The following is a 12,033-nucleotide window of genomic DNA, read 5'->3' as shown; positions in this document are numbered from 1 at the left end:
GGGATGCTGGGGGTCAGCGCCCGGGTCGACCGGGCTGCACGGCAAGCGCCTGCCTGCCTGCTCTGTCCCCGAGGGACGTACTTTCCGTTTAGCGGTGGTTCATTGGGCGCTGCCTCGTCGTGGCCAGAGCAGCGTCGGGCCGAGTGTTGTCGTGCTCCCACGGGCTCCGTGCTTCCGGAGCCAACCGGACAGACGCTGTTCTCTGCTCTCTGCGTGCTGCTTGAGGCTGTAGGTTTTGGGGGCATTTCAGGTTTTATTTACGCCTCATGTACAGTACCTTTTGGATGCCTCTGTTGTCAGTTGGACACATAAGGGAAATTGAGTTTGTTAATGTACATTGGTGGACTGGAGCAATAGCACAGCGGGTAGGGCGTTTGCCTTGCATGCGGCCAACCGGATTTGACTCCTCTGTCCCTCTCGGAGAGCCCGGCAAGCTACCGAGAGTATCCCGCCTGCATGGCAGAGCCTGGCAAGCTCCCCGTGGCGTATTCAATATGCCAAACACAGTAACAACAAGTCTCACAATGGAGACGTTACTGGTACCCGCTCGAGCAAATTGGACGAACAGTGGGGACAGTGCGACAGTGCAATGTACATTGGTGTCGCAGAGGAATGATCAGCCCTCGGAGGAGATGGGTGGGTAGTGAGTGAGTGTTAGTGAGAGTAAGGAGCCTCTGGTTTCCTCTCTTGCGGGGTGCCAACTAAGTGCTGTGTTCAGTGGGTGGGACTCTGAGAGAAGGTGTCCCGTGCTCTATGTAAATCATCCTGGAACTGGGAGGTTTAAAAATAAGTGCAAAACCGAGAAAGATGCAAACCAGGTTCACTTTCAAGATTAGAGCCGCAGAAGGGCCCCGAGCGGAAACGGAGAGTCCAGTCTGTCCTGGAGGGAGCGAGGAGCAGACGCCGCTGCCCCCTCCCCGTCCCGCTGTGTGTGTGGCAGAGGCCGGGCCCTGGCCCAGTGGTCGAGCGCGCGCCTCTGAGTCTGAGGCCTGGGCCTTTCTCCCTGGTGCCCGTTCCATCTCGCCCTCCCCAACACACACCCTCTCTAGAAACGTTAGCTGTGGTGATGGAGCTCCTTCGCCTTTTTTTTTTTTTTTGCTTTTTGGGTCACACCCGGCAATGCACAGGGGTTCCTCCTGGCTCTGCACTCAGGAATCACTCCTGGTGGTGCTCAGGGGACCATATGGGATGCTGGGAATCGAACCCAGGTTGACCGAGGGTAAGGCAAACGCCCTCCCCGCTGTGCTATCACTCCAGCCCCTCCTTCGCCTTTTTTAAAAAAATTTTCGATTTTGGCCACACCTGATGATGCTCAGGAATTATTCCTGGTGGGCTCAGGGGACCCCATGGGATGCCAGAGGCTCGAACCCGGGTTAGACGTAGGCACGGCGAGTGTCCTACCCACTGGGCTACCTCTTCGGCCCCTCCCCTTGCCATTTCTCATCCCTGCACTTCTCCTCCCTTCCCCGTGCCCGTGAGCGTTTCCGTGGAAGCGAGCTGTGGTGCTTGTCCGTGGGGCGTCAGGCCGGTCTCTGTTGCAGGCCAGCACCACCGTGCGCGTGACCAACTCCAACGCCAACGCGGCCAGCCCCCTCGTCGTGGCCGGCTACAACGTGTCCGGCTCGGTGCGCAGTGACGGGGAGCCCATGAAAGGGGTGAAGTTTCTTCTCTTCTCGTCTCTGGTGGCCCAGGAGGTGAGCACCGGGAGCGGGCGGCCAGGGGGGTGTCGGGCGGGGCACGGCAGGCCCCTCCAGCAGGGGCTGAGTAGCTCGGTGGGCTTGAGGAGTCACCCGTTTTGCCGTGGAAGGGGGGTGGGGGTGCTCAGGGCATGCGCAGGCCGTGGCGTCCACCTGACCCAGGGCGACACGCAGCCGCGGCGTGATCTGACGCCGGTCACCTCCCTCTCAGGCGGGGCCTCTTGGCTTGGGGCTTGGCAGGCGGGGCGCTCCCCAGAGGTGCCGGGCCCACCAGGACCCCCCCTCGTGGTGATGTGGGCGGGGGCGGGGGCCGTGGGGAGCCACCCGGGGCCCTGTGCGTGCCACACCTGCACCCAGCCGTGCTGCAGCCCGACGTCCAAAAGACGAAAGTGTCCAAAAGCCTTGGGAAGAAATAACTCACACGTTAAATTTTCAGAAAAAAAAAAAAGTCATAACTTGTTTGATCAGTAATATCTGTCCACTTGCAATATTCTTGGCGCCCTTCGTGGGCAGAGACCCCTTGGGGGGGGGTGTTCCCCAAGAGGATGATCGCTAAGTTTTCTTTTCTTCTTTTTTTTTTGAAGTTTCTCATCCCCATTTCTTTTTTCTTTTTTTTTTCTTTTTGGGTCACACCCGGTGATGCACAGGGGTTACTCCTGGCTCTGCACTCAGGAATCACCCCTGGCGGTCCTTGGGGGACCATATGGGATGCTGTGGATCGAACCCGGGTCGGCCACGTGCAAGGCAAACACCCTCCCCGCTGTGCAATCGCTCCAGCCCTTATTGCCGTTTTTTCTTGTTTTTGTTTTTTCTTTCTGGGTCACACCTGGCGATGCTCAGGGGTTCCTCCTGGCTCTGCACTCAGGAATTACTCCTGGTGGTGCTCAGGGGACCCTATGGGATGCTGGGGATCGAACCCAGGTCGGCCGCATGTGAGGCAAACACCCTCCCCGCTGTGCAATCGCTCCAGCCCTTCCCCCCCGTTTCTAAGACCAGCCCTGGGCAGGTTACAAACTAGGTCTGGGGACACACGTGTGGCCTCACGGTAGCGAGCATGTAGCCTGTCCTGAGTCTGGACAGAATCAGAACAGCCAGAATATCGGATTGCTGGATTGAAGGTGAAGCGTTCCCCTCCCCCGCATTTGTCTGTTTGGTTTTCGGGCCACCTTGGCGGTGCTCAGGGCTGACTCCTGGCTCTGTGCTTAGGGGCCATCCCCAGTGGGGCTTTAGGGGCCTGTGTGGAGCTGGGGATGGGACCCGGCCCGGGTGTGTGTCGGGCACCTTCCCCACTGGCCTCAGCCCGGCGACAGCCGCCCTCTGCGGGGCCCTGCGTGGGCTGTCGGGGCAGGGTGGGCGGAGGGAAGAACTCCTCTCTCGCCCCGTCCCCGTCCAGGACGTGCAGGGCTGCACCACGGCCCCCGTGCCCGGCTTCCAGCCGCACGACGCCAGCCTGGTGTTCCTGTGCTACGCGGTCTCCCGGGAGGACGGCTCCTTCTCCTTCCACTCCCTGCCCAGCGGCCGCTACACCGTGGTGAGTGGGACCCAGGCCCCCGCCCCGTTCAGGTCTGGGACTCGGATCCGGGGTTCGAGGAGGAAAAAGCGGGGAAGAAGTAATCTCTGAGCCTGACCCCGCGGTTGCCCCACGCACGGCTGCCCGGGGCGCCCGGCCACCTGCCGGCCACCCGCGGGGCTGACAGACCCTCCCTCCCAGGTCCCCTTCTACAGGGGCGAGAGGATCACCTTCGACGTGGCCCCCGCCCGGCTGGACTTCACGGTGGAGCACGACAGCCTGAGGATCGAGGTGAGCCTGCCCCGCCAGCTTGCTCCCCGTGGGTCACGCGTCGCTCCCTCCTCTGGGCGCCAGGCCAGGAGCGTGGCCCCGAGTCCCCGTCTGGCTCAGCCTGGGTTCCCCCCACCCCCACGTGCTTCGGCTCTTGCCTCACTTTTTTTTTTTTTAAAGCTTTTTTGGGTCACACCTGGCGAAGCTCAGGGGTCAGTCCTGGCTCTGCACTCAGGAATTACTCCTGGCGGTGCTCAAGGGACCATATGGGATGCTGGGAATCGAACCCGGGTTGGCCGTGTGCAAGGCAAACGCCCTACCTGCTGTGCTCTCGCTTCGACCCCCGCCTCACTTTCTGAGTCAAGTCGATGCTGTGTTTTATTTTGGGGCCCTCCCGAGCACTGCTCAGGGGGCCCAGGGTGTCCCCCCGGCAGTGACTCATGCAGGGCCGAAGGGTCAGTGCCTGTCTGTGCCCGGTGTGCTGGGGGATGCTGTGACCACGCCCCATGCCCAGGCAGGGCCCGGGTCCGGTGCCAGGCTTGAGCCTCAGCCCTCGAGCTGCCTCGGTGCCACTCCTCGGAGTTGCTGCCCGGCCCAGTGCCTTCGTCCCCCACACCCTGGTGCCCGAGTGTCCCGGGTGTTTCCTGCCCTTGCGGGGCGGCGGGGCCACACACACCTCACGTCGCTGTGGCCCAAGCCCGGGTCCTTGCGAGGGACTCAGAGCGTGTGAAGCAATATACGCAGTCTGGAGATGAGCGTGCTGGGACACCAGTGACCGTGGGGCGGGGATATCAGCAGGCTCGCCGGGGTGGCGGCTGTGGACTGCCCAGAGTGGAGAGGAGAGCGTCTTGCTTTGGGAGGCAGCAGGTGCAAAGGGCCCGGGGCCAATGGGCGCCACCATGTCAGACAAACCCTGGTGACAGGAATGGAGGAAGTGGTGTTGGTGATGGGTGGGGGGCAGCCAGGTGAGTCTCTGGGCAAAGGCTGAGCCCCTCTGAGTTCTCTAAGAAGAGTTTGTGGGGTGTGAGGGGCGGGTGACGGGGCCACGGCATTGGTGCAGCCTGGGGCTGACTGTGCAGTGAGTGCCAGTGGGGTCGCAGGTGGCCCCAAAGACCCCAGACTCGAAGGTAGACAGGGAGAGAGAGAGAGAGAGAGAGAGAGAGAGAGAGAGAGAGAGAGAGAGAGAGAGTGTGAGATCACATTTACACCTTTAATTACAGATGTCGGCAGCGGTTACCGTGGAAAATATGCTAGATAGAGCCAATCCCAGAAGAAAATGATTCTTTCATAAACGGGCCTCCCAGGGTTACAGCTATTAAAAAAATTAGATTTTAATTGTTTCCCTTTAATGTAACACTGGGAAGCGCTGTGTGTGCGGGAAGGCGCGGGGTTTCGGGCCTGTGCTCGGCGGGGTGCCCGGACTGTGTTTGCAGATGCAGAGGAGTATTTGGCTGGTGTGCTGGATGCCGGGCGTGTGTGTGTGTGTGTGTGTGTGTGTGTGTGTGTGTGTGTGTGTGTGTGTGTGTGTGTGTGTGTGTGTGTGTGTGTGTGTGTGTGTGTGTGTGTGTGTGTGTGTGTGTGTGTGTGTGTGTTTGCTTAGTCCAGGGAGTTTGCAGACCCGGGTGGGGCCCGAGGGGGTCAGACAGGTCCACGTCACGGTCTCCCTGCAGGTTTCTTAGCCCGTGGGGGGGTGGAATTTCCAGCGCAGCCAAGTGCCACGTGGTCAGGATTTAGTGACCCGTTGGTGCCAAGTAAAACCCTCCTGTCGGAATCAGAAAGCGGATGACCCGGGGCCTGGGAGCTGCTCGGCCGTCCCGCACGCACTGCCAGGTGTGGCGCTGGTGGCCCTCAGCCCCTTCCTTCCCCGGTGCCGAGCTGTCAGCCTGCCCGGCTGGGCGCAGTGCTGCTAGGAGGGGCCCCCCGGGCCCCCAGGAGTCAGGGGAAGCTTCTGGAAGGTGGCACGGAATGCAGGAGCAGGAGTGGCCTTCTGGATGTCCCCCGGGTGTGTCAGCATCAGGGTGGCGTGGACGCCCCACGGGGAACTGGATGTGGCCCACATGGGGGGTTGGGCCCGAGACCCCGTGCAGCAGGGCTGCTGGGCAGCCGCCAGCTGGCCCTGACCTCGGGTGGGGGGTGCAGGGGAGGCACGGGAGACCTAGCCGAGGGGCCCCGGGAGGGTGCTGGGGCGGCAGAGGGGCGCGTGGCCCTTCTCCAGAGTTGAGGGGGGGGTTAGGAACCCGCCTTGGCTGCTGCTGGCCTGGGTGGACCCCAGCTCCACGTCCCACCGGGAATGACGGGACCAGGCGTAGCCCTTCAGCACCACGTGGGGGCTGTTCCCCACAATGGGAGGGGCTGTGTGGTGGGAGGGGGCAGGAGGGGGCAGGGTGGGCAGCGCTGTCAGGTCCTGCTAGGGGATCTGGGCCCGGGCAGTAAGTCCAGGTGTCCCCGCGGCTCTTCGGCGTGCTGGGGACACGGGGAGTTCGGGCGCGGCGTGGGGGGCTGGGGGAGGGGGTCAGTGCTGCTGCTGGGGCCGGGGGGAGGGGGCGTCTCTGGGAGGGACCCACCACAGTGAGCCGTGCTGAGCCCACGGGCGCCCCTTCCTGTCCCCCATCTTGCAGCCCGTGTTCCACGTCATGGGCTTCTCGGTCACCGGGAGGGTCCTGAACGGCCCCGCGGGAGAAGGGGTGCCCGAGGCGGAGGTGACCCTCAACGACCAGATCAGAGGTGGGTGCGCGCTGCCGGGGGCCCTGGGGGGGATGGGAGGGAGGGCACGGCAGCACCGCCCGGCTCCGCTCACCGGGTCCCCTCGCCGCATGGCGTGCCTCGGCCCCCGCAGTCAGGACGAAGGCCGACGGCTCCTTCCGGCTGGAGAACATCACCACGGGCACCTACACCATCCGAGCGCAGAAGGAGCACCTCTTCTTCGACACCGTCACCATCAAGATCGCGCCCAACACGCCCCAGCTGGCCGACATCATCGCGACAGGGTGAGCACCCCGCGGGGAGCAGGGCCCCGGCCCTGCCCATGCCCACACTGGGCGCCCGCCGAGGAAACCCGTTGCTTCGTGTTTGGGCCACGCTCGGTGGTGCTTGGGGATTGACTCCCGGCTTGGTGCTCAGGGGAGCCTGTGGGGCGTCTGGGTTGAACTCGGGCCCCCCCCGCCATTGGGAATACCAGCTTGCTTCCGAGGCCCCGGGCAGCGCGTGGCCCTCCTGGGCACCCCTGGGTGTGACCCTGCCTCCTGCCCCCGCCCTGTCCCCCCGCGCTCTGGACCATCAAGCCCACGCGGCTGGCCCAGGGCGCGCTGTCCCCGGGAAGTGGGTCTCCTGGGGTTGGGACGGTCTTTCTCGCCTGACTCTTGCTGTGGGGCCTCCTTGGCCCCATCGTAAAGAGGCAGAGGCCGGTTGGTGCGGGGGCCCGGCGGGAGGGTCTGTGGACCTCTAGGTGGGGCCCTCCACTCGCTGGGCATCGTCCAGTTCTGAAGGGCGGCACATTGGGGTGCTCCCGGCCGTACTTGGGTGCTCCCGGGCGGTGCGTGGGGAGTGGCCAGGCCTCGTGCGTGCGTGCGTGCTCCTTGCCAAGCTGCCCCCCTCGGGCTCTGAGCCGCCCTGGGCGCGGGGCGTGGCTGTGCGGACGCCTCCCCAGGCTTCAGATTCCGCCGTCTGTGCGGGTCTGCCCCGTCCCGTCCAGATCTCTTCCCCGCCAGGGCAGGCTGCTCCGGCAGCCCCGCCTGGTTCTTTTTTTTTTTTCTCTTTTGCTTTTTGGGTCACACCCGGCGGTGATGCTCAGGGTTCCTCCTGGCTCTGCACTCAGGAATTAATTACTCCTGGTGGTGCTCAGGGGACCCTAGGGGATGCCGGGGCTCAAACCCGGGTCAGCCGCATGCAAGGCAAACGCCCTCCCTGCTGTGCTATCGCTCCAGCACCAGCCTGCCTGGTTCTGAGGCCGCGCCCGCCTTGCTTTGAGACCTGGCCCGCCCTCGCCACCTGGGCTGGCTGCAGCCCCTCCTGCCCTCCGTTGCCTGTGGCTTTTTTTTTTTTTTTTTTGTCTGTGGCATTTTTTATCATCTGCAGATTTTCCTGGAAATGGCTTCCCCTGGGTGGGGCTGCCAGGGGCCGCCCAGATGCGCACAGGGCCCTGCTGTGGCCCCACTGCGCCTCAGCCCTGTGCAGGGGAGGGGAGGGGGGGTGGCTTTCCGGTCACCTCCTGAAGCCGGGACCTGTCTCTCCGCGGGGGCCCGCTCTCCCTCCCTCTGGCCCGGCCCTGCAGGTTCAGCGTCTGCGGCCGCATCGTCATCACGCGCTTCCCCGACGCCGGGGCGCAGATGGGCAGGTACAAAGTCGCCCTGTTGTCGCAAGACAAGGACAAGCCCTTGGCCACCGTGGACACGGACGCCCAGGGCGCCTTCTGCTTCCGAGCCAAGCCGGGCGCCTACAGGGTCCAGGTAGGTCCCGTTTTCATCCTCCCGCACAGCGAGGTTTAGGAGAAGCGTGAGCCCGAGCCCTGGGGTGGGGCGGGCAGCGCGGGAGAGAGGGCCCCTGCCGTCCTGGGTCTCAGCGGGCCCCGGGGGGTGGGCGCCCTGCCCGTGAGCAGTCGGAGTGTCCCCGTGCACCTGGGCTTCGGGGGGGGGGTCCTCACATGCAGATGGGGGGCCATGCCCAACGAGTCCCCCCAACTGGAACCCCTGGCCAGCACATATATGTGGGCACCCGAGCGCGAGCGTCACTCCCTTGTCCAGTGCTGGCCATCACTGACCGGGCCTTAGCCCCGGGCCAGCAGCCACGCCCCACCTCTGCCCCCGGTGCGGCTACCAAGGTGGGGGGGTCTCAGTTGACGGTGGCTCAGTGGCTGCTGCCGGGCCGCCTTCCTGGGCCCTGCCTCTCGGCGGGAGGACAGTGTGGCAGCCCGTCGGGGCTGGCACAGATGCAGGGAGGACTCATCGGCCTGTGGGCAGTGACCAGGCCGGATCTGGGAGTCAGCCCGCTGCCCCGAGGGCAGGGACAGGCCCTGTCTGTGGGTCCCGGGCGGGGAGAGGGGGCCAGACTCTGGCATATGGCGTATGGCTGACCCCCGCCACGACCAGCCTCTGGAAGCTTCTGGAAGCACGATGAGGCATTTTCCAAGGTAGCGTGGTCCCCACGTGCTGTCTGGGCGTAGGATGGCATCAGCGGGCACTGCAGCACGTTCCAGAGGGAGGCAGTGGCCAAGGTCATGCCCGAGGTCACGGGCAGGGTCATAGCCCAGGCAGCAAGGTGGGGGTGGTCTCCGCAGAGGAGAGTGGGGCCAGCCCTGCCCACCGCTGCTCTTCCTGGGGGATCGGAAAGGGCCCTCCCTGGCAGGCTGCGGGCAGGCTTGTCGTGACGAGACCAGAATGAGCCCTGGTCCTCACACCCTGGGGTCTGTGGTCCGACGGCCAGGTTGATGGCCCTGGCGCAGGCAGCTGCTTCCCTGACGCCGCTGACGTGGCTCGTGCCCTGCAGGTGGTGGTTCCTGAGGCCGAGTCCAGAGCGGGGCTGACCTTGAAGCCCCAGACGGTCCCTCTCACCGTGACCGACAGGCCCGTGATGGACGTGGCTTTTGTGCAGTTCTTGGCGTCCATTTCTGGGAAAGTCTCCTGTTTGGGTAAGGTGTTACTTGGGAGCCAGCACAGGTGGTTCCTCTGTGTGTGCGTGCGTGCGTGTGTGTGTGTGTGTGTGTGTGTGTGTATAAGGAGACGGTTTCTGGGTAGTGTTGCGGTATGTGCTTGTGTGTGTGGCGGGAGGGCCTCGGGGGGCTTCCCTGCATGCACGGGGCCGTTTCCTGGCTCTCTTTGTCTCCCTCTGGCTCTGACGGGCCGAGGCCTGGTCTCCTGTCCACTCGCTGCCCAGTGACGGGGGAGTCCGTGAGCACTGGCGTGTGTGGCCTCAGCTTGTCCCCTGTGCAGGGGGACTGTCCGCCCTCGGAGCGTTTCCGTGAGGCTGACGTGGGGCCTTGCCAGGAGGTGCTGGGCGGCGGCTGTGCCCTGACCTCTGACCTCGCCGGGTGCTTGGGGGGGGGGCCCTGGAGGCCCTGGTTTCCATGTGGCCTTGGCGCGTGCCCGGGAAGCAGTGGACCCTGGGCGGGCTGTGCTCTCTGCAGTGTTGGGCGCGGGCAGGCGAGGAGACTGCCCGTCCCTGAGTCGTCCCGTCTCCGTTCACCTGCACCCTGGCGTGCCCGCGCCTAGCCGTGAGGGGTGGGGAGGAGGGACATCGCAGAGGGGACAGACGCTGAGTTGTGTCACAGCTCTACCTCTGAGCAGCTCGTGGGACACTGGCCGGGGGGGGGGGGGGCCCAGATGGGCCCTGTGGGTCTTGGGCTCAGATGGGCCCTGTGGGCTTCGGGGGGGCTCAGACGGGCCCTGTGGGTCTTGAGGGGGCTCAGATGGGCCCTGTGGGCTTCGGGGGGGCTCAGACGGGCCCTGTGGGTTTTGGGGGGCTCAGACGGACCCTGTGGGGCCTCGGGGGGCTCAGACGGGCCCTGTGGGTTTTGGGGGGCTCAGTTGGGCCCTGAGGGGTCTCAGGGGGCTCAGTTGGGCCCTGTGGGCCTCGGGGTCTCAGCAGCTGCCCTCCGTCCTCTCCGCGCAGACTCCTGTGGTGACCTGCTGGTGACCCTGCAGGCCCTGGGCCGCCAGGGCGAGAAGCGCAGCCTCCGGCTCTCGGGGAAGGCCAACGCGCTGACCTTCGCCTTCGACCGAGTGCTCCCCGGGAAGTACAAGGGTGAGTGCCGCGGGCCCCCTCGGGCGCCCTCGGGCCCGGCCCGTCTCTCTCTGCTCGGAGACGTGGTTCCGGGCACCCCCGTCCCCGCCCGGTGGGACCTTCTGTCTGCACCCCTGACTCTGTGCCTCTGCTGCAGGGGGGAGGCCGCCCCGGGGACTCCCTGCCTCCTGCTCGGGAGCGCGTGGGCCGGGCCCCAGCGTGGAGTCCTGAGGCACGGGGGACTTAGCTGGGACACTCGGCCTTTTCCCCAGGTGGGCGCCTTCGTGGAGAAGGCCGGCTGCCATGGCCTGGGGCCCGGGCAGCCCTGGGGGGCCCGCAGAGCCGGGGGTCCTGGCAGACACAGGCGCCCCCTCTCCTCAGCCCTCCCAGCCGTGCCCCCTCACTCCGGAGATTTGTGATTTTTGTTTGGTTTTGTTTTGGGGCCACTCCCAGCTGCCCAGGGATCAGTCCTGGCAGGCTCAGGGGACCCTCAAGGGTGGCGGGGTCGAACCGGGCAGGCGCCTTCCGGGCTGTGCCGTGGCCCCGGCCCCCGCCCCCAATTCTGTGCTAGCTGGAAGAGGCCGGCAGTGAGCCGCCAACTAAATGGACACTTCCCGGGCTTCTCTGGGGAATTCTTTTTCCCGTCATGCCAGTGGATAGTAGCTCTTTGGCCGGGGAACGCGGGCCTGTTTCCATGGGCTGTCACGCACGCTGCCCGGACAGGGGAGGCTGCGGGGCCCGTGAGCCCGTGACGGCGGCCGTGACGGAACGGGATGCCGAGTCCCGCCTCCCAGGGAGCGTCGAGCGGCCCCCCGGGGCTCCCTGCCTCCTCGTGTCTCCAGCGAGCGTCTGGGAACCCCGCTGGCTCGCACCCGGGGCACGTGCGGGGGACCCGCTGCTGCCGTTCCTCTGGGCGGTGCTGGGGGGAGCTGGGCACCCCGGGCCCACACGCGCCCCTGCCCTGTGCCCCCTGCAGTGGGCATCACGCATGAGGACTGGTGCTGGAGGAATAAGAGCCTGGAGGTGGAGGTGCTGGAGGACGACGTGTCGGCCGTCGAGTTCCGGCAGACGGGCTACATGCTCCGGTGCTCGCTCTCCCACGCCATCACGCTGGTGGGTGCCCCTGCACAGCCCTGCCCCTCCCCCCTCCCCGGCAGCCCCGGGCACCCTGGCCCAGCAGCCACGCAGGAGCACGCTCGCTGGCCGCTGCTTGGCCGAGTGGCTCTGAGGGCCAGCGTCAGCCTGCGTGCCGGGTGGCCGTGTCTGTGTCTCTCCCTTGGGGGGACTCGAGTGGGGCCGCCCCCGGGGTCTGTCTGTCTGTCCCCTCTGCCTCCCCCCCCCCCCCCCGGCCTCCCAGATGCCGCTGTGCGCCCGGGTTGGTCCCTTTCTGGCGGCCTCTCATTTGGATTCAGTGTTTCTGACTTGAAGCTAATGGTGGAATGTCCCGGTCAGGTCCAAGTGGGGAAACTGAGGCAGAGGGCAGTGAAGTGACTGTTTCTGTTAGACTCTGCAACCTCTCGCCCCGGCAGTCAGCCAGGCTCACGCTCACCAGGGAGCCTTGGGACAGCGGGGAGGGCACTTGCCTCGCCCGCAGCCGACCCGGGTTCGGTCCCCGGCACCCCCGTGTGGTCCGCTGAGCCTACCCCGGGGGTCCCTGACGGCCGAGCCAGGAGGCAGCCCTGAGCACCGGCAGGTGTGGCCCCCAAACTAAGCGCCTGCTTTCCAGTGAGGCAGGGGCCAGTGAGGGGGAAGACTGAGGCTCCAGCCCGTTTCCCTCCACCCCTGCTGGTCGCCCGTTTCTTGGCCGGGAGCTGCGACCCTCACACTCTCCCGCTTCCCCGT

At 65.5% G+C, this 12,033-nt stretch overlaps 1 protein-coding gene and 1 non-coding gene across 2 annotated transcripts in view; one reads left to right on the top strand and one right to left on the bottom strand.

Annotated features, from left to right (window-relative positions):
* LOC101537180 (BOS complex subunit NOMO1) overlaps positions 1-12,033 on the top strand; it is a 32,966-nt gene that overhangs the window by 8,107 nt on the left and 12,826 nt on the right. The window contains exons 7-15 of the mRNA XM_055136401.1: positions 1,542-1,694; positions 3,091-3,228; positions 3,409-3,498; positions 6,096-6,201; positions 6,314-6,464; positions 7,748-7,922; positions 8,959-9,100; positions 10,081-10,212; positions 11,168-11,304. Of these exons, the coding sequence (XP_054992376.1) occupies positions 1,542-1,694; positions 3,091-3,228; positions 3,409-3,498; positions 6,096-6,201; positions 6,314-6,464; positions 7,748-7,922; positions 8,959-9,100; positions 10,081-10,212; positions 11,168-11,304 (1,224 nt within the window). The remainder of the gene's footprint in view (positions 1-1,541; positions 1,695-3,090; positions 3,229-3,408; positions 3,499-6,095; positions 6,202-6,313; positions 6,465-7,747; positions 7,923-8,958; positions 9,101-10,080; positions 10,213-11,167; positions 11,305-12,033) is intronic.
* On the bottom strand, positions 2,667-2,802 carry LOC129404640 (small nucleolar RNA SNORA72). Its single transcript, XR_008630017.1, has one exon. It is a non-coding gene; the product is annotated as a small nucleolar RNA SNORA72 (small nucleolar RNA).

Source organism: Sorex araneus, chromosome 4 (genome assembly GCF_027595985.1).
Source record: "Sorex araneus isolate mSorAra2 chromosome 4, mSorAra2.pri, whole genome shotgun sequence".
In the NCBI taxonomy this organism is placed as follows: Eukaryota; Metazoa; Chordata; class Mammalia; order Eulipotyphla; family Soricidae; genus Sorex; species Sorex araneus.
This window is presented reverse-complemented; position numbering and strand designations above follow the sequence as displayed.